Raw genomic sequence first — 23,027 nt, 5'->3', positions numbered from 1 at the left:
TTCTTCTTCTTCCTCTTCTTCTTCTTCTTGTTCTTCTGCTCTTGATGGAAGTTTTAGTCTTTGAAAAGACTTTTCTGCGTCGTCTTCTTTATCTTTTTCTTTGTCGCTGGGAGTCACTGAAAATCGCTCAAGTCGCTCAAATCGCTTAAATCGCTCGGATATTTCACTTTATGGGGAGAGAGATAGAGAGAAGAGACTGTAAGCTCTTGTGAGTCGGGCCCTCTCTGCCATTCATAGCAATACATACTGGGGTTCCCTTTCTGTATCATTCCCAGTGGTACTGCGCTACTGAATATGTTTCCTGCTCAATGGGGGCTTCTCATAACCCGCCCTGCTCTGATAAGTTCCCCTTCACCCATAACACAAGGGATCCTTATTTTAGGCATTAATTCTGATTTGTGCTATTGTCTTTCTTCTCATGGCTTCCCTTACCCACCATCCACTCTAGTGCTGAGACCAATAACTGTTGCTAGGATGATTGGGACTCTAGTAACCAAATGACATTTGGTATTAACTGCTAAAGAGAGGCAGAGTAAATGGCTTAACAGTTCAAAAGCAGCAACAAGTAAACAAGAAACACCAAACACACATTGCCCTAGAACTATAACCACAGAGGATGCTGGGAATTGTAGTCCAGGTTTTAGACCCCATCATTGGTTTGTCCCCCCTGAAGTTTTACCCCCTGTACCCCCATGGATGCTTTTTGGGGGGAATGCAAAGTTGCCTAAAATGAATCCCCTTTTCCTGCTTGTCAAGCAAATGTAATTTGGAAAGACAAACTGACATTCCCAATGGACAGCTTCATGACAAGCATCTGCCCAGGCAAAAGGAGGCAATGGGGGGCCAATTTGGGGAGTTTTGGAGCCAAAGGGGCAATTTTTGCCCTACTCCCCAAGCTCCTATAAATCACTGGTGCCAAACCACCCCAAATTGCCCCTTGTATTGTTGTTTTTAATATGCCCCCCTGCCCCAGTGTTGGTATCTGCTGCACTTACCTCTGAAACCAGAAATGAAATAACTATCACTGTCACGAGACATGAAGTCACCTTCCCTAACAGCTTTCAGCCAATCAGAGCTGCACACAGTCATAATGCATGGTATGCCAGTAACTGGCAGCCAATCACATACTCAGGTACATATGTGATAGTGTTTGGCTGCATGGTGAGACTTGTGACCAATCAAGCTCGCCCTTACTGATTCACATAAAAACAAACAAAAGCATCCTTAGAACCAGGGCCACCATCAGAACTCACAGGGCCCTGAATGGACTCTACCTGTCAGGGGAGGGCCAAGCCGACTGTGCACCTTTGGCAACCCAGTCAGCCACCTTGCCCCAGCAACGTCACCGCCGTGTGTGTGCCATGGGGGGGGGGGTCATTACTCTGCAATGACAAGTGTGGAAGCCATTACAAGGAAGCACGGACTAGGGGTAGGCAGGAGAGGTACATGCCTGGCGTCCCCCATTGTTTGCACCCTAGGCAGCTGCCTCTTCTGCCTCCCCCTAGTTCTGGCCCTGAAAACAAATAAGTAGTCCCTTACAACCCCCCCTCCCCCCCAACATGGGACACCACCAAAAAGGCCCATCAATAAGGTACATTATTTCCAATGAAAAAGTTAAAGAAATCAGAATGTTATCAAGCTCTTGACATCTCCAGGCCTGATGGCAGACCATGTTGCCTATAATATTTAGTGGAAGATTCTTCCCAGACTTTTTTCTCAGTAAAAAATGACCTGCAAAATACATGTATATTACTTTCCAAAAACATAACAGAAATATCAAATTGTATTAAGAGGGGAATTTATTAGCTTTCATATTTTTTCCATGATTTATTGTTTTTTTTTTTTTTTAGCTAAAACTCAAATTTTTTATGGGAAAAAAGCATGCATTTTTGCAATTTTTTAAGCACAAAAACCACTAATACAGGTATGGGACCCCTTATACAGAAACCTATTATCCAGAAAGTTCCAAATTACAGAAATTACATCTCCCATAGACTCCATTTTAATCAAATAATTCACATTTTTAAAAAGTATTCCCTTTTTCTCTGTAATTATAAAACAGTACCTGTACCTTATCCCAACTAAGATATAATTACCCCTTATTGGGGGCAGAACAGCCCTATTGGGTTTATTTAATGGTTAAATGATTCCCTTTTCTCTGTAATAATAAAACAGTACCTGTACTCAGGGGCGGGCCAAGCCGACTGGGCGCCCTAGGCAACCCGGTCGGCAAACTCCGCCCACCTCCCCGCCCCCCCCGAACGGCGCATGCGTGCCAATGCACAGGAGGAGGTGCAGGGGGGGGCGGGGTGGTTAGTTCAGTCATTGCCTCCGCCGCAAATGACAAGCGGCGGAGGCAATGACAAAGTAGCACTAGGAGTAGGCAGGAGAGGCTCCTGCCTGGCGCCCCTCCATCGTTGCGCCCTAGGCAGCTGCCTCTTCTGCCTACCCCTAGTTCCGGCCCTGCCTGTACTTGATCCCAACTAAGATATAATTACCCCTTATTGGGGGCAGAACAGTCCTATTAGGTTTATTTAATGGTTAAATGATTCCCTTTTCTCTGTAATAATAAAACAGTACCTGTACTTGATCCCAACTAAGATATAATTACCCCTTATTGGGGGCAGAACAGCCCTATTGGGTTTATTTCATGGTTAAATGATTCCCTTTTCTCTGTAATAATAAAACAGTACCTGTACTTGATCCCAACTAAGATATAATTAACCTTATTGGAGCAATCCTATTGGGTTTAATTACGTTTTAATTTTTTTTAGCAGACTAAAGGTAGGAGATCTGAAATACGGAAAGACCCCTTATCTGGAAAACCCCAGGTCCCGAGCATTATGGATAACGGGTCCCATACCTGTACATCTAAAAGCTGTGGATTTTCTGTAGAAGTTAATGAGGAGTTTCCCTAGACAAATTGCAACATTTTTTAATTTAATTAAAATGGGAAATGTGTGGTCTTTCCGTTTGTGCTTTTTAAATTTGGATTTTCTAATAAATGACTGACAATAATGAAAATGAGTTTCATTGTGGTTTCAAAAAACTCAAACAAAAAAATCCGAATGCGGATAAATGACCCCCAAAGATGAAGAAAATATCCTGGGCAGCTGGTAACATTCGAAACCCTAGGGCATTTCTTTGGCTATTTCTGGTTTTTTTTCTTTTTGTTAATGTATTAACCTTCTTTCAGGCTACATGTTTTGTAACTCTGGGGGGTTTATATAGCATATAGCATATGTTTGCTTTTTTTTCCATCTTGTAAAAATTCTACTGTGTAAGGCCTGAGTGAGGCTACCAAAAGGGAGGGGACTGGAGGTGCTACAACTGTATGGACGTTTGGCCATACTTCCAACAGAATAACTCAAAATAATTCACAAAAAAGGGGGTTGTGGGAGCACTCCAAGGCTTAGTATAATGTACAAGTGCAATGGAGGTGCAAGTGATCTGGTCAAATTAGCTACAAGCATAGAAAAGGCAGAGGATTGATCCATGTACATTGCCCAGTCCCCTGTTTCACAAGTAATTTAGTATCTATGCCAGAGCATGTATTCCAAGCACCAGGGGGTTTTAGTTACAAAGTTATAATCATAAAATTGGTAAGTGTCATGATCGGTAACCCAAAACCTAGAACATTTGCCAAGGTTCTGAGCGAGCAAATGAACCAGATTGTAGGAGGAAGCCTGAGGCAGCTTACTAGAATCAGAGTCAGGCAGGCCAGATCAAAACCAGAACCGTAGTGCACAACAAAATCAGTATCCAGATGAGATGTAAAGCAGGCAAAGGGGGTCAGTCCAGGCAGAGTTCAGTCGAAGTCAAGATACAGGCAAGGGACAGAACTGAATGTGCACCCAGGAATTATGCTAGATAGACCTATAATGGGTGTGGAAGGTACTGAGACTAGGGATCTACAGACATGATAATTGGAGATTTACAACAGGTGTGGGAAAATAGAGAGCACCTATAGCCATTATTCCTGCCTGGAAAACTAGGGCTATTATTGAAGTGAACCAAGAACCCGGCAGTCCACTCAAATAGGCTAGAGGCAATTAAACTGCACAGCAAGTAGTGGGTTCCTAGTTCAAATCTAGACAGGATGTTACAGTAAGCCACATATCATAAATATTTACTTCCAGTTATATTTTTTATAGGTTGGAACCTCCCTACATAGTAGCATTTCTTGGAAAAGTGTCTCCAGACCAGGGCATTGGTCTCAGCATTTATAGAAGAGAGATTACCAAGACCAACACCCATTTTTAAAAGTCATAAGACAAAAATTAAATGGACAGGTGTGAGGGTGTAACTTTGTAAATAGAACCCCCCCCCCCCCTTTAAAAAAAAAAAAAAAAAATACACACACTTGTATAAATGCTAAAAAGGCTTGTGAAGCAAGGGGCCAGGGAATGTGCATTGACCAATAATCCCCTCCTTTTCTATGTTTGTAGTAACTTGGCAAGATCAGTTGCACTTTCATTGTACTGGTATATTTGACTTAGCCTTGGGGTGCAAACACAACCCCCCCTTTTGTGTATTCTAAACCTGCCAAAAACCAGGTGATAGCAAAAATGACAACCCTATTGTCACCTCGTATGGCAGTGACATCAGTCGCACCTACAAAGGCAAACAATTGTCCCAAGCATAAATGCTTGGAGATGGGCATTGATGGGAACAAACAGAACTAGAATAGACAGAACAGTACTGCAAGGACTAAAAAGCCTGTCAAACAAAGATGAAAGCAGAAGGAGTAAGATTTAAGAACATTCAAGGCCATGTTAAACATCAGAAAGTGCAGGAAGCTAAAAAAGGACTACAAAGTACCAGCCAAGGGTCAAATACCAGTAATCTATTATAAAATGCCCAAGGACAAAATAGACACATGGCCAGGATTCAGCATAAACTGGGAGAGGGAATTATGGAAAGTGCCTAGTCAAGAGCACATACAAAAGGTATTGAAGTGGGAATAACCAGGAACAAATTATATATATTAGGCACGTAATGCAATATAAACCCAGTCCAAGCCATGCTTGTATAGGACCTTTATTCAAAGAATTCTCAAATCCTTGGTGCTAACACTGTACGACTGTGATATAGCATGAATAAAGCAAGAATTTGATCCAAAAATGCCATGCTTGATGGCATATCAACATTCAAGGGCATCAAAATAATATGCTAGGCACAAAACAACCTTGTCTCTTCAAAGGTTTTTCAGTTCTTTTATCCACGGTGCCATTTATTTTTCCTCCTTATATTATTCAATTTTGTCACTATCGGTGTGAGTGATAACCCCTTAACAAATAAGTCTGATTACGCTTATGCACAGTTAGGATTCAGCCATGGTCCAAGCAAAAGAGGCTTCCCAGAGGGACCTTAATGAGGACTACACTGAAAGAGTACAAGGGTTTTGCTGGGGAGAAATCAGTAATGATGTGTGCCATAAGGATGTTCACATTGACCCGCCATGTTTGGGTTTACCTTTAGATCAGGCGGGGTTGGGTTGAAATTTGGGCAACCATTGGGGGTTCAGACAGGGAAGTACAATCTTAATCACATACAGAGCAGAAAGAAGCAGGTACGGGTTGGGTGTGAGTCCTACAATGGCAACATTTTGTGGGTTAGGGTCCTGACCCGAACATCTCTAGTGTGCCATAGGTCAACCACATAAAAACTGCCAAAATAGGAAAGAGTTACTAATTTCTCATTTATATTACCACTGTGATAAGGATTTTATAGTAGACTTGAAGCATGGAGATCCAAACTACAAAAAGATCCCTAATCCAGAACACCCCAGGTCCTGATCATTCTGGATAACAGATCCCATACCTGCACTCCTACCTGTTGTCATAGTTCAGTAGCTTTTTACTTTTCTCCCATTTTCTCCATGTCTTTCCCAGGACTGAACTCCAATCCTCACTCATTATCTAAAGAACATAGTTCTACATAGACTTTCTTATTGTCTTCCCATGCTGGATGCTGGCACAGGCACACGGGGCAGAAAGTGGGGGCTAAATAAATATATGGCTACACACTAATGCTGGGTGCTGGCACAGGTACACGGGGCAGAAAGTGGGGGCTAAATAAATATATGGCTACACACTAATGCTGAATGCTGGCACAGGTACACGGGGCAGAAAGTGGGGGCTAAATAAATATATGGCTACACACTAATGCTGGATGCTGGCACAGGTACACGGGGCAGAAAGTGGGGGCTAAATAAATATATGGCTACACACTAATGCTGGATTCTGGCACAGGTACACGGGACAGAAAGTGGGGGCTAAATAAATATATGGCTACACACTAATGCTGGATGCTGGCACAGGTACACGGGACAGAAAGTGGGGGCTAAATAAATATATGGCTACACACTAATGCTGAATGCTGGCACAGGTACACGGGGCAGAAAGTGGGGGCTAAATAAATATATGGCTACACACTAATGCTGGATGCTGGCACAGGTACACGGGGCAGAAAGTGGGGGCTAAATAAATATATGGCTACACACTAATGCTGGATGCTTGCACAGGTACACGGGGCAGAAAGTGGGGGCTAAATAAATATATGGCTACACACTAATGCTGAATGCAGGCACAGGTACACGGGGCAGAAAGTGGGGGCTAAATAAATATAAGGCTACACACTAATGCTTGATGCTGGCACAGGTACATGGGGCAGAAAGTGGGGGCTAAATAAATATATGGCTACACACTAATGCTGAATGCTGGCACAGGTACACGGGGCAGAGAGTGGGGGCTAAATAAATATATGGCTACACACTAATGCTGAATGCTGGCACAGGTACACGGGGCAGAGAGTGGGGGCTAAATAAATATATGGCTACACACTAATGCTGGATGCTGGCACAGGTACACGGGATAGAAAGTGGGGGCTAAATAAATATATGGCTACACAGCAATGCTGGATGCTGGCACAGGTACACGGGATGGAAAGTGGGGGCTAAATAAATATATGGCTACACACTAATGCTGGATGCTGGCACAGGTACACGGGGCAGAAAGTGGGGGGCTAAATAAATATATGGCAACACATTAATGCTGGATGCTGGCACAGGTACACGGGGCAGAAAGTGGGGGCTAAATAATTATATGGCTACACAGTAATGCTTTTTCTTGGCGCAGGTACACAGAAAGGAAAGTGGGGGCTAAATAAATATATGGCTACACACTTATGCTGGATGCTGGCACAGGTACACGGGGCAGATAGTGGGGGCTAAATAAATATATGGCTACACACTAATGCTGGATGCTGGCACAGGTACACGGGGCAGATAGTGGGGGCTAAATAAATATATGGCTACACACTAATGCTGGATGCTAACACAGGTACACGGGGCATAATGTGGGGGCTAAATAAATATATGGCTACACACTAATGCTGGATGCTGGCACAGGTACACTGGATGGAAAGTGGGGGCTAAATAAATATATGGCTACACACTAATGCATGATGCTAACACAGGTACACGGGGCAGAAAGTGGGGGCTAAATAAATATATGGCTACACACTAATGAATGATGCTAACACAGGTACACGGGGCAGAAAGTGGGGGCTAAATAAATATATGGCTACACACTAATGCTGGATGCTGGCACAGGTACACTGGATGGAAAGTGGGGGCTAAATAAATATATGGCTACACACTAATGAATGATGCTAACACAGGTACACGGGGCAGAAAGTGGGGGCTAAATAAATATATGGCTACACACTAATGAATGATGCTAACACAGGTACACGGGGCAGAAAGTGGGGGCTAAATAAATATAAGGCTACACACTAATGCTTGATGCTGGCACAGGTACATGGGGCAGAAAGTGGGGGCTAAATAAATATATGGCTACACACTAATGCTGGATGCTGGCACAGGTACACGGGGCAGAAAGTGGGGGTTAAATAAATATATGGCTACACAGCAATGCTGGATGCTGGCACAGGTACACGGGATGGAAAGTGGGGGCTAAATAAATATATGGCTACACACTAATGCTTGATGCTTGCACAGGTACACGGGATAGAAAGTGGGGGCTAAATAAATATATGGCTACACACTAATGCTGGATGCTTGCACAGGTACACGGGATAGAAAGTGGGGGCTAAATAAATATATGGCTACACACTAATGCTGGATGCTGGCACAGGTACACGGGATAGAAAGTGGGGGCTAAATAAATATATGGCTACACACTAATGCTTGATGCTGGCACAGGTACACGGGGCAGAAAGTGGGGGCTAAATAAATATATGGCTACACACTAATGCTGGATTCTGGCACAGGTACACGGGGCAGAAAGTGGGGGCTAAATAAATATACGGCTACACACTAATGCTGGATGCTGGCACAGGTACACGGGGCAGAAAGTGGGGGTAAATAAATATATGGCTACACACTAATGCTGGATGCTGGCACAGGTACACGGGGCAGAAAGTGGGGGCTAAATAAATATATGGCTACACACTAATGCTGGATGCTGGCACAGGTACACAGGATGGAAAGTGGGGGCTAAATAAATATATGGCTACACACTAATGCTGGATGCTGGCACAGGTACACGGGATAGAAAGTGGGGGCTAAATAAATATATGGCTACACACTAATGCTGCATACTGGCACAGGTACACGGGATAGAAAGTGGGGGCTAAATAAATATATGGCTACACACTAATGCTGCATACTGGCACAGGTACACGGGATAGAAAGTGGGGGCTAAATAAATATATGGCTACACACTAATGCTTGATGCTTGCACAGGTACACGGGATAGAAAGTGGGGGCTAAATAAATATATGGCTACACACTAATGCTTGATGCTTGCACAGGTACACGGGATAGAAAGTGGGGGCTAAATAAATATATGGCTACACACTAATGCTTGATGCTTGCACAGGTACACGGGATAGAAAGTGGGGGCTAAATAAATATATGGCTACACACTAATGCTGGATGCTGGCACAGGTACACGGGGCAGAAAGTGGGGGCTAAATAAATATATGGCTACACACTAATGCTTGATGCTGTCACAGGTACACAGGATGGAAAGTGGGGGCTAAATAAATATATGGCTACACACTAATGCTGGATGCTGGCACAGGTACACGGGGCAGAAAGTGGGGGCTAAATAAATATATGGCTACACACTAATGCTGCATACTGGCACAGGTACATGGGATAGAAAGTGGGGGCTAAATAAATATATGGCTACACACTAATGCTGGATGCTGGCACAGGTACACGGGATAAAAAGTGGGGGCTAAATAAATATATGGCTACACACTAATGCTGCATACTGGCACAGGTACACGGGATAGAAAGTGGGGGCTAAATAAATATATGGCTACACACTAATGCTGCATACTGGCACAGGTACACGGGATAGAAAGTGGGGGCTAAATAAATATATGGCTACACACTAATGCTGGATGCTGGCACAGGACACGGGGCAGAAAGTGGGGGCTAAATAAATATATGGCTACACACTAATGCTGGATTCTGGCACAGGTACACGGGGCAGAAAGTGGGGGCTAAATAAATATATGGCTACACACTAATGCTGGATGCTGGCACAGGTACACGGGGCAGAAAGTGGGGGTAAATAAATATATGGCTACACACTAATGCTGGCACAGGTACACGGGGCAGAAAGTGGGGGCTAGATAAATATATGGCTACACACTAATGCTGGATGCTGGCACAGGTACACGGGGCAGAAAGTGGGGACTAAATAAATATATGGCTACACACTAATGCTGGATGCTGGCACAGGTACACGGGACAGAAAGTGGGGGCTAGATAAATATATGGCTACACACTAATGCTGGATTCTGACACAGGTACACGGGGCAGAAAGTGTGGGTAAATAAATATATGGCTACACACTAATGCTGGATTCTGGCACAGGTACACGGGGCAGAAAGTGGGGGCTAAATAAATATATGGCTACACACTAATGCTGGATGCTGGCACAGGTACACGGGGCAGAAAGTGGGGGGTAAATAAATATATGGCTACACACTAATGCTGGATGCTGGCACAGGTACACGGGGCAGAAAGTGGGGGCTAGATAAATATATGGCTACACACTAATGCTGGATGCTGGCACAGGTACACGGGGCAGAAAGTGGGGACTAAATAAATATATGGCTACACACTAATGCTGGATGCTGGCACAGGTACACGGGACAGAAAGTGGGGGCTAGATAAATATATGGCTACACACTAATGCTGGATGCTGGCACAGGTACACGGGGCAGAAAGTGGGGACTAAATAAATATATGGCTACACACTAATGCTGGATGCTGGCACAGGTACACGGGACAGAAAGTGGGGGCTAGATAAATATATGGCTACACACTAATGCTGGATGCTGGCACAGGTACACGGGACAGAAAGTGGGGGCTAGATAAATATATGGCTACACACTAATGCTGGATGCTGGCACAGGTACACGGGCCAGAAAGTGGGGGCTAACTTAATATATGGCTACACACTAATGCTTGTTTCTGGCACAGGTACACGGGGCAGAAAGTGGGGGCTAAATAAATATATGGCTACACACTAATGCTGGATGCTGGCACAGGTACACGGGGCAGAAAGTGGGGGCTAAATAAATATATGGCTACACACTAATGCTTGATTCTGGCACAGGTACACGGGGCAGAAAGTGGGGGCTAAATAAATATATGGCTACACACTAATGCTGGATGCTGGCACAGGTACACAGGGCAGAAAGTGGGGGCTAAATAAATATATGGCTACACACTAATGCTGGTACAGGTACACGGGGTAGAAAGTGGGGGCTAAATAAATATATGGCTACACACATTAATGCTGGTACCGGTACACGGGGTAGAAAGTGGGGGCTAAATAAATATATGGCTACACACTAATGCTGGATGCTGGCACAGGACACGGGGCAGAGAGTGGGGGCTAAATAAATATATGGCTACACAGTAATGCTGGTACAGGTACACGTGGTAGAAAGAGGGGGCTAAATAAATATATGGCTGTATGTGCGAACCCGCACCTGGAAGAGCCAAATTCAAGGGGCTTAAGAGCCGCTTGTGGCTCAAGACCCACAGTTTGCCAACCATTGCCCTAGTTATAAAGTCCTTATTATATTAGGGTCAGTTTTATCAAGGGCCATTTAGCCATCCAGTATATTTTGGGGGTGTGGGAGGAAAGCAGAGTGCCCTGAGGAAACACACAGAGACAGGTCTGGATTGGGATTCAAAATAAAAACAGCCCCACAGGCCCAATAAATAGTGACAGTCTATGGCATCTTACAGAAGCCCCTCTGGCATTTGCCAGAACCCACAGATTGCCAGTTTAGGAATGAAGAGAGATTATATAACTTCTTGCAGTTATTGCCCAGGTTAAAATCAAACCCCCAGCACTACAAGGCAATATACTAACCGTTGAGCCACTAGTGATCAATATGGTATTGTAGTGGTTTTGTGCATCCTTAGTTTTGTCACTGCACCCCATCTCCTGGAAACTGCAGAGGTCAAAGCAAGTGGCTGCATTTACATGAATATATATATATATACACACACATTTACGTAATGCGTTCAATATATAACCAGAAATGGTTTTTTCTTTGTTTCCAGGTGGAAGATGGGACACATGAAGGTGCCACGTTCTTTGCCTTAGCGAGACCAAAAGGATAACACTACTGCTACTGCTCTGAAATAAAAAGAAAAAAAATCTTGTTTAAGTTAGCTTCCTTGGCGTTTCAGAGAGCAGAGGGGATGTCCATCATTCAGGCCCTTGCCATGACGGTAGCAGAGATACCATTGTTTTTGGACACAACCTTTGGACAGGTAAGTCTGCATTCTCTTGGCACGCATTCGATTTCTGGATTAGATAAGGCTTTGTGTTTGCTGATGTACAGAAAGAGAAAGCGAAATGATAAATGGCACTCGTATCCCCCATGCAAATTACAAGGGGGGTTCTGGATTTGAAAGCTGGAGATTTGGGAACACTATCGATAATAACAATTCTAATTTTGGCACAAAACACCGACATAGGGGCTAACATGCAAGCAGAGTTACCAACTGCAACAAATCAGGTGAATTTGCGAGCAGTTCCCTGAGGCAGAAGTACATATAGGAGAGGCAGGACATGGGGGCCCCTAGCACTACACTATTTGGCACATTATTTTGGACACACAAGCCAGATGTCCCTGATTATGTTCGCTTTTGTATTCGTCTGTGTACATTTATGTCACCCAGTTTTCTGGCGTAGGCTGGGCCGCACAGTTGACTTAGTTGCATTTTGTGACCCTTTCAGATACTTAAAACTATAATAATTTCAGGCTGTTGCTTTCTGAATGCTTGGGGTGGGAAGGCATTAGGAGCTTTGACCTTGAAGTACCCTTGTCATGTTTGCCACAAAGTCACAAGACACATTTATTATTTTCCAAAATCCATAGCTGGTTATTATAATGAATCTATATATTGTTTGTCTTTGCAGTCCACATTCTTGCAACTCAGGCTGTCTCCTGGTCTTCGAAAGGTCCTTTTTGCCTCAGCTCTTGGTACGGTCGCCCTAGCCCTGGCTGCACACCAGCTAAAACGGCACAAGCACAAGAAGAAGCAGATTACAGCAGGCAATGGAGGCCTAAAGCTCGGCGGGGTGCCTGGCTCTGTTTTGCCCGTTAGGCGTTCTTCCTCAGCTAAAAAAGGTGAGCGATATTGCTGTGTTTGCTGCCTGGGCAAATATAGATTCCTGACAAATCATATGACGCACGGAAATCTGTAGAGATTGGGGAACAAAATCCAGCACCAGGATTATCTGATCGGTGGGGGAGGTATTGATCATGTAAGCCATTTAGGCAAAGGATTATTTCCAAGAAAGAGACATCTGGGAGCAGTTTAATGGGCATACAACGATGCTAATTACAGCTCAGATTGTATATCCCTTAGGTAATATTAGGAAGGCTCAGTGCTTCTCAGATTGTGAGACTTCTTGCTAAATTGGTACGGCTCTACTCTTTCTGTTGCCCACATACATCTAGTAAATGTTTAGAATAGAATGTCAGTAAGAACACAAAAAGGTTAAAATGCTAGATGATACCCATGTGTTGGGCACCTTCTATCAGGGCAGTATTTTCTAGGGATGCACCGAATCTAGGATTCAGTATTCAACCAAGATTCTGCCTTTTTCAGCAGGATTTAGATTCAGCCGAATCCACGTTCCTGGCCGGACCAAATGCGAATCCGAAAAATCATGTGATTTTTTACATGTAAACACGGAAGCAGAAATTTTTTTGAGATTTAACCCTTCCAAACCCTAATTAACATATGCTAATTAGGATTGGGTTCGGTATTGGGCCGAATCCTTTACGAAGGGAGAATCCTTGGGAGAAGGGGCTCAGGTTCCTACAGACTACTTGCTGCAAAATGTAGAGCAGAGGGGGAGATCCAACTGACACATGCAATAGTCTGTGTACCCCAATCACCGATGGGGCAGTTGAAAAATAGTGGTTTTTCTGGAGCAGGTCCAGGGGGGGCCATTTTACAAAACTTTACTCAAAGTGGCTTTTTTTTTTTTTTTTTTTTTTTAAACTTTGTTTTTATTAGTTGTTTTACAACAAAGTAGGATGCATACAAAATATGTGGAACAACGGGGGTTAAAGAAAGTAGAATAGGGGTTGGATAGAGGGTTAGAAGTAAAGGGGGGGGTTTGGACTCTCGCCTTGCCGTTTTCATCTGGGTGGTCTTTTTTCTTTTCTCTTTTTTTCCTTTTATTTAGGTAGCGTCTGGGATTTTCCCTTGGCATTGTCCGTTTTTAGATATGGTTAGTTGGTCGATTGTTTTGGTTTTCGGTCCAGGGTGTCCATATTTTTTCATATATGTCCATTTTGTGGTGGATGAGTGCGGTCAATTTTTCCATTGTAGATGTCCACCAGATTTTAGCATATATACCAGCTGTGTGCCCTGTGGGCTTTATAGATGATGTTGGCAATGCATATATACCAGCTGTGTGCCCTGTGGGCTTTATACATGATGTTGGCACTGCATATATACCGTCTGTGTGCCCTGTGGGCATTATATATGATGTTGGCACTGCATATATACCGCCTGTGTGCCCTGTGGGCATTATATATGATGTTGGCACTGCATATATACTGGCTGTGTGTCCTGTGGGCTTTATACATGATGTTGGCACTGCATATATACCGTCTGTGTGCCCTGTGGGCTTTATACATGATGTTGGCACTGCATATATACTAACTGTGTCCCCTGTGGGCATTATACATGATGTTGGCACTGCATATATACTAACTGTGTCCCCTGTGGGCATTATACATGATGTTGGCACTGCATATATACCGTCTGTGTGCCCTGTGAGCATTATACATGATGTTGGCACTGCATATATACCGTCTGTGTCCCCTGTGGGCATTATACATGATGTTGGCGCTGCATATATACTGACTGTGTGCCCTGTGGGCTTTATACATGATGTTGGCACTGCATATATACTAGCTGTGTGCCCTGTGGGCATTATGCATGATGTTGGCGCTGCATATATACTGACTGTGTGCCCTGTGGGCTTTATACATGATGTTGGCACTGCATATATACTGGCTGTGTGCCCTGTGGGCATTATGCATGATGTTGGCGCTGCATATATACTGACTGTGTGCCCTGTGGGCTTTATACATGATGTTGGCACTGCATATATACTGACTGTGTGCCCTGTGGGCTTTATACATGATGTTGGCACTGCATATATACTGGCTGTGTGCCCTGTGGGCATTATGCATGATGTTGGTGCTGCATATATACTGGCTGTGTGCCCTGTGGGCATTATGCATGATGTTGGCGCTGCATATATACTAGCTGTGTGCCCTGTGGGCATTATGCATGATGTTGGCACTGCATATATACTGGCTGTGTGCCCTGTGGGCATTATGCATGATGTTGGCACTGCATATATACTGGCTGTGTGCCCTGTGGGCATTATGCATGATGTTGGCGCTGCATATATACTGGCTGTGTGCCCTGTTGGCATTATACATGATGTTGGCGCTGCATATATACTAGCTGTGTGCCCTGTGGGCATTATACATGATGTTGGCACTGCATATATACTAGCTGTGTGCCCTTTTGGCATTATACATGATGTTGGCGCTGCATATATACTAGCTGTGTGCCCTGTGGGCATTATGCATGATGTTGGCGCTGCATATATACTGGCTGTGTGCCCTGTGGGCATTATACATGATGTTGGCACTGCATATATACCGTCTGTGTGCCCTGTGGGCTTTATACATGATGTTGGCACTGCATATATACTAGCTGTGTCCCCTGTGGGCTTTATACATGATGTTGGCACTGCATATATACCGTCTGTGTGCCCTGTGAGCATTATACATGATGTTGGCGCTGCATATATACTAGCTGTGTGCCCTGTTGGCATTATACATGATGTTGGCGCTGCATATATACTAGCTGTGTGCCCTGTGGGCATTATGAATGATGTTGGCGCTGCATATATACTGACTGTGTGCCCTGTGGGCATTATACATGATGTTGGCACTGCATATATACTGGCTATGTGTCCTGTGGGCATTATACATGATGTTGGCACTGCATATATACCGGCTTTGTGCCCTGCGGGCATTATAGATGATGTTGGCACTGCATATATACCGGCTGTGTGCCCTGTGGGCATTATATATGATGTTGGTACTGCATATATACTGGCTGTGTGCCCTGTGGGAATTATACATGATGTTGGCACTACAGATATACTGGCTGTGTGCCCTGTGGGCATTATACATGATGTTGGCACTGCATATATACTGGCTGTGTCCCCTGCGGGCATTATAGATGGTATTGGCACTGCATATATACTGGCTGTGTGCCCTGTTGGCATTATACATGATGTTGGCGCTGCATATATACTAGCTGTGTGCCCTGTGGGCATTATGCATGATGTTGGCGCTGCATATATACTGACTGTGTGCCCTGTGGGCATTATACATGATGTTGGCACTGCATATATACTGGCTATGTGTCCTGTGGGCATTATACATGATGTTGGCACTGCATATATACCGGCTTTGTGCCCTGCGGGCATTATACATGATGTTGGCGCTGCATATATACTAGCTGTGTGCCCTGTGGGCATTATGCATGATGTTGGCACTGCATATATACTGACTGTGTGCCCTGTGGGCATTATACATGATGTTGGCACTGCATATATACTGGCTATGTGTCCTGTGGGCATTATACATGATGTTGGCACTGCATATATACTGGCTGTGTGCCCTGTTGGCATTATACATAATGTTGGCGCTGCATATATACTGGCTGTGTGCCCTGTGGGCATTATGCATGATGTTGGCGCTGCATATATACTGGCTGTGTGCCCTGTTGGCATTATACATGATGTTGGCGCTGCATATATACTGGCTGTGTGCCCTGTGGGCATTATGCATGATGTTGGCACTGCATATATACTGGCTGTGTGCCCTGTTGGCATTATACATGATGTTGGCACTGCATATATACTGGCTGTGTGCCCTGTGGGCATTATGCATGATGTTGGCGCTGCATATATACTGACTGTGTGCCCTGTGGGCATTATACATGATGTTGGCACTGCATATATACTGGCTGTGAGCCCTTTGGGCATTATATATGATGTTAGCACTGCATATATACTGGCTGTGAGCCCTTTGGGCATTATATATGATGTTAGCACTGCATATATACTGGCTGTGTGCCCTGTGGGCATTATACATGATGTTGGCACTGCATATGTACTGGCTGTGTCCCCTGCGGGCATTATAGATGGTATTGGCACTGCATATATACTAACTGCGTTCCCTGTGGGCATTATACATGATGTTGGCACTGCATATATACTGGCTGTGTTCCCTGTGGGCATTATACATGATGTTGGCACGGCATATATACTGGCTGTGTTCCCTGTGGGCATTATACATGATGTTGGCGCTGCATATATACTGGCTGTGTGCCCTGTGGGCATTATACATGATGTTGGCACGGCATATTTACTGGCTGTGTGCCCTGTGGGCATTATACATGATGTTGGCGCTGCATATATACTGGCTGTGTGCTCTGTGGGCATTATACATAATGTTGGCACTGCATAAATACTGGCTGTGTGCCCTGTGGGCATTATACATGATGTTGGCAATGCATATAAACTGGCTATGTGCCCTGTGGGCATTATACATGATGTTGGCACTGCAAATAAACTGGCTATGGGGTTTTGGGCACATAGTCCATTGGGGTGAGAAACAGGGGGCACTGGGAAAGGCATATTAAAGTGGGAGCGGGACGCATTATGGCTCACATATTTCTCTTTAGAGCTCACTGACCCATCTGTGCTTCAGCAGCTCCGTATTCTCATTATCCTTAGTCGCTATTGCTGAACAGTTAGCATAGTTACAGCACAGCAGAGTGAGGGACTGTTCGGCTATAGAGAATAAGAATAATTATAATACGGAGCTGCTGAAGGGGCTTTAGCCATGCTGTTGCATTGTGGCCTTTGGAGCAAAGCAATATTCTACTTCCTTCCAATCATTACAGTACAGTAGATACTTACAGTATATAGTAGGTTGGTTGCCCTCTTATCTGTATCTATGGCTCCCTGTATGTTTTATAGCCCCATTAGGTACATATTAACCACATTAGGTACCAATTAAGTCATATGACCTCTTAAGTATAGTAAGACAAGATGATGTCAGGGGTACAGAGTGTAACTGTGGGATAGTGAGTATAGTAAGGCAAGATGGTATCAGGGGTACAGAGTATAACTGTGGGATAGTGAGTATAGTAAGGCAAGATGGTATCAGGGGTACAGAGTGTAACTGTGGGATAGTGAGTATAGTAAGGCAAGATGGTATCAGGGGTACAGAGTGTAACTGTGGGATATTGAGTATAGTAAGGCAAGATGGTCTCAGGGGTACAGAGTGTAAGTGTGGGATAGTGAGTATAGTAAGGCAAGATGGTATCAGGGGTACAGAGTATAACTGTGGGATAGTGAGTATAGTAAGGCAAGATGGTATCAGGGGTACAGAGTGTAACTGTGGGATAGTGAGTATAGTAAGGCAAGATGGTCTCAGCGGTACAGAGTGTAACTGTAGGATAGTGAGTATAGTAAGGCAAGATGGTATCAGGGGTACAGAGTGTAACTGTTGGATAGTGAGTATAGTAAGGCAAGATGGTCTCAGGGGTACAGAGTGTAACTGTGGGATAGTGAGTATAGTAAGGCAAGATGGTCTCAGGGGTACAGAGTGTAACTGTGGGATAGTGAGTATAGTAAGGCAAGATGGTATCAGGGGTACAGAGTATAACTGTGGGATAGTGAGTATAGTAAGGCAAGATGGTCTCAGGGGTACAGAGTGTAACTGTGGGATAGTGAGTATAGTAAGGCAAAATGGTATCCGGGGTACAGAGCGTAACTGTGGGATTGTGGGATAGTGAGTATAGTAAGGCATGATGGTCTCAGGGGAACAGAGTGTAACTGTGGGATAGTGAGTATAGTAAGGCAAGATGGTATCAGGGGTACAGTATAGTGGTAATCCTATATACATTTAGTATCAAACTGTTCGGGGGCCCCATGGCGCTGCCATTCATATTTAGGGAGAATTTCAGCAGACAGCTAGTTGCTAGGTCCAGTTTCCCTAGCATCCCAATAGTGGTTTGAAAGAGAGAAAAAGAATGGGATAGAAATATTAGTACTACCGTAAAACCCTTAGTTCAGCTCCTGCACAGGGTACAATGGCGCTACCCAAACAAAGCTGTACATGGGTGGGTACGCAGGTGGGTAACATCTTGCCCTACTGACGCCATCTTGTTCTGCTGAACCTATGTTACCTTCCGCTGCTGCTGTGCAGGAACCTTCTGTGCTTGGGGGAACTCGCATGAATGGTCCTGCAGCTCCAGTGGCTTTGGTGCTACAACTCCCAGTACCCTGCATCCACCTTAAGGCAATGTTTTATATACATAGTACATAGTATTACTGGGAAGGAGCACACACAGAGCAGGTGAATGCTGCTTGCTTAGACTTTATTTTAGTGTTGCCAGGATGCTTGAAAAAGGTGCAGGTCTCCCCAAAACACGCCCCAAACTACAATAAAGTATAAGTAGTTAGTTGTGTGCTCCATCTATGCTCGGCCCAGGGCACGGGCACTTGTTTGTCTGCTTGTACTGCCGTATATAAACTGCTCTGCCCGGCTAGTAATGGGAATCCCATAGGTAGCAGCACCGGCGATTTTGTCTGAATATGAGCAGCGTTGGGGTTTAATATCGTTTCCATTGCTGCAAATATCTGGCAGTGGTGCTGATTCCTGGCACGCTATTGGCAAGCAGAGAGCGGATCCCACTCTGTGCTGTTACCCCTCTGTACATTACTGGGGGCTATTCTTCATAACTAAATGATGGGAATAATAGCATGTAACAAACTGGGATACACACGTGTGGCACAGTATTAACCCTTTCTCCTCTGTAGCTTTACTTCTAGCAGTAATTGTGTTACTCTTCTCTAAAACTGAGTAAGTAACGTAACAGAATTGTGTGTCAGTTTGGGGCAGAGATGGGACAGGGGGGCAACGCTGGCACATAAAAGTGAAAGAGTTGGGTTTGGGTTGTATCGCTGTTCATTGAAGCTATTGCCAGGGGGGGCTGATTCTCAGCCGGTGTATAATAAATGCAGGCTGCTGCTTCCCGGTGCCTCATTCAGTTGCACCTTGTTCAGATGGCACCGGCAGGACTAGGGATCCATATATTTTGAAAAGGGAATGGGTGGGTTCTGTGCTTTACTGCTCACCTGGCAATATTCTGTGTATCCAGGGAATATGGCTGCATAGTAACCCTACAGGAGCAGGTTTTGTACCCACAGGCACCTTTATTATCTGCCCAATGAATATTGTGTTGTGCATTTTACCCTTCAGTGATTTGGTCTCAGGGCTGAATGCCATGATGGGGAATGATGGGAGGATGCCAAGAATGGCCATTATTAACAGAAGCTCAGCCCGTTAGCCCGGTGTGAGAATGCTTGGTGGAGCAGCCATACCCGCTGGAGGACTGGTGTGTGTCACTCACACGTACTGAAGTGCTGGGGGTGTAAGGAATCAGACTGACACATACAGTGGAAAGCAGGGTTTCTTATAAAGCAGCAACATGTGTACATTTCTCTTTCTTTCTTCATTAACTTCTATGTGTTTCCCCTTCCAAATGAGCCCAATACCCAGAATAAAGACACACACACACGGCTTGATGGTTCATCTGTGAAAATCACAGTTTTATTAATAGTAAAAATAATAAATTGTGTTTTTCATTGATTCTGAGGAAGGCAAAAAAAACCTCTGAGAAGCTTTGAGCCAATCTGCTTCATTAGAGGGAAAAATTCCTTCCTGACTCCTTAACGGCAATCGGATTTGCTCCCAGAATCAATGCCTTCACCCTGCTTGCCATAATCAAGGGAAGCAGGGTGAGGGAAACAAGGGAATATGGTAGCATACACACCATTCCATTGGGCCCCAGGCAGCCTGCAGACCCCGGCTCCTGCAGTCTGAGGGATGGTGGGAAAGGGAATGCAGTTTTTACCAAGCACCTTAAGGTGCTCTTGTGTATGAACCATATTTTAGATGAAAGGGGGAGCACCGCTGGTGGAATTACGGTGGATGGGAGTGCAGGCACCGCTGGTGGAATTACAGTGGATGGGAGTGCAGGCACCGCTGGTGGAATTACAGTGGATGGGAGTGCAGGCACCGCTGGTGGAATTACAGCGGATGGGAGTGCAGGCACTGCTGGTGGAATTACGGTGGATGGGAGTGCAGGCACCGCTGGTGGAATTACGGTGGATGGGAGTGCAGGCACCGCTGGTGGAATTACAGCGGATGGGAGTGCAGGCACCGCTGGTAGAATTGCGGTTGATAGGAGAGAAGGTGGATCTGGGCGGATTTCACCTTTTGCCTTTTAGTTCCGAGGGCCACCTGCAAAAATCAAACAAAAGAACTTATTTATACCTTAGCAAGCGATATCCCTGGAGAAACCCTATTACACTTAGGGGCACATTAATATCAAATCGGGCGCTGAAGCAAAATTAAAACACTGAACAAGTGGGTATTTTTCCCCACAACGTTGGCATCTTACATGAGCTTCACACATTGCACAAAATCTGAGAATTGCAATTGATTTCAATCCATCAGCCCCTTTCCATTACAAAATAGCCATCATTTAGGGAATATTTCCATTTCAGCAAACAGCATAGAAAGAAGAAAGGGAAAGAAGGATGGATTCTATACTGCACCTTAATATCTCTCGCTGTTCCGCATCAGGATGACCTTGTTGATAGCCTCTAGGTCTTTGTAGAGGTCCTTTAGGTGGGCTTTGATGTACCTGTAGTCCCCTCGGAAGTCGGCCTTCAGGCGAAATTGCCACCACTTTGTGATCTTCACACAATCTCTGGCCATCCACAGATCATAGAGTGCCATCCTGATGTCTCCTCTTATCTGGTCCCTAATGCACTCCAAATAGGGACCCGCCCGTGGATCTTCAAAATCCCTGATCTCGAAGATGTCCCGATCAGGGGGGATCCACCATGAGATCTACAGAAATGCAGGAAACAAGAAGACATTAAGGTCTCCAGCAGGTTTTCTTTAATCCTCAGTAATAATAATTAGAATTTCTTAGCCCACATACCACAGCAATGTGTATTTATTAGCACTAGGGGCGCTTACCTTCCCATAGCGGTACTCGTAGTACTGCCGGCTGCTGGCACTCATGCCCATCTCTGCTGCCTCTGTCATATAAAATAGAGATTTGGGAAGGTTAGAGTTAATCTAAAGATGTCAAATTAAAAGACCCCAAATAAACACAGTAAAGATCAGAGTTAGGGGTAGAACTCCATGGATGTGCCTCTTTTTTAACCTCATCTACTATGTAATACATATTGCAGAGGGAAAAATGCTGGTTCCTTACCAGGTGAACCACAATGGGTCCGGCAGGTTCTTCTTGTTCTTCTGCTGTGGAGAAAAGGTGTAGTCTTTAAAAAGACTTTTGTGTGTCTTCTTCTGTATCTTCTTCTATATCGCAAGGATGGTAGGAGTCGCTGCAAATCACTGGAAGTCTCTCAAATCGCTCTATTTCTCAAGTCTCTCAAATCGCTCTATTTCAGGAGAGAGAAGAGACTGTGAGCTCTTGTGATCCTCTCTGCCATTTATAGCAGTATATACTAGGGTTCCCTTTCTGTATCCCTCCCAGTTGTACTGCGCTACTGAATATGTTTGCTGCTCTATAAATAACCAGTAGCACCAATTATTAGAAGCTTTAATAGAATGAAGAATTTGATTGGGAGAGATACAAAAGTTTGGTGCAAAGAAGGGCTCCGGACAGTGCTGCCAACCAAGCGTGGGTCCTGGTGTCACAGTGCTTTTAGGGGGTTGTACAGGCTGATGGGAAAAGATCAACCCCATTCATTTCTGTGCCAATTGCTTTGCTTTGCAAGGAAAAATGTATTGAAATGGATTCAGTTAAATGTTAAGGTTGCTACATGAGAGCAGGGCAGATACCCGGGGCAAAGGGGCAGAACTCTAAGGAGCCTGTCAATACTGGGAGGAAAAATGTATGTATTGTATGGCCTCCAAATGTTTATGGGGTCCCCAGTCAAAAAAAAAATATGTATTTGCTGCAGAACTGCAAAACTGCCAAATCCCGGGTCTGTGTCTCCCAACCAGCGCTAAGATTAATGTCATCTCTAAAATTCTCCAAATTCACTAAAATCTGTGAGAGGAGCAACATCCGCTAGTCTAGGGGGGCATCACCCAACTATTTCCCATCTTTTTTTAGCTAAAATAAGGGTTATTTGGCAAAAAAATTCTCAGAGGGGATTCAGACTTACCTCTCACCACAAAGTCAACCAACGGACAAACCCAACTGTCACATTTCTAGGAGTGAAGTCACATGTCGTGAAGCAATGGGAAACAATGTAGCAGAAACAACATGATTGTTAGATTTG

At 44.5% G+C, this 23,027-nt stretch overlaps 1 protein-coding gene across 3 annotated transcripts in view; it reads left to right on the top strand.

Moving 5' to 3' along the window:
• Nucleotides 1–23,027, top strand: part of LOC101732742 — a 147,657-nt gene that overhangs the window by 9,438 nt on the left and 115,192 nt on the right. Inside the window, exons 4-5 of one of the 3 annotated variants that reach the window (XM_031892117.1) lie at nt 11,627–11,839; nt 12,492–12,702. The exons of 1 other annotated variant lie outside the window; for it this stretch is intronic. In XM_031892117.1, the coding sequence (XP_031747977.1) occupies nt 11,768–11,839; nt 12,492–12,702 (283 nt within the window). In that variant the 5' untranslated portion in view covers nt 11,627–11,767. The remainder of the gene's footprint in view (nt 1–11,626; nt 11,840–12,491; nt 12,703–23,027) is intronic. One more of the 3 variants, XR_004219903.1, reaches the window with a different exon arrangement.

This window comes from Xenopus tropicalis, chromosome 8 (genome assembly GCF_000004195.4).
Source record: "Xenopus tropicalis strain Nigerian chromosome 8, UCB_Xtro_10.0, whole genome shotgun sequence".
NCBI lineage: Eukaryota > Metazoa > Chordata > Amphibia > Anura > Pipidae > Xenopus > Xenopus tropicalis.
The sequence above is the reverse complement of the archived record's forward strand: the minus strand, read 5'-3'. Positions and strand labels throughout refer to the sequence as shown.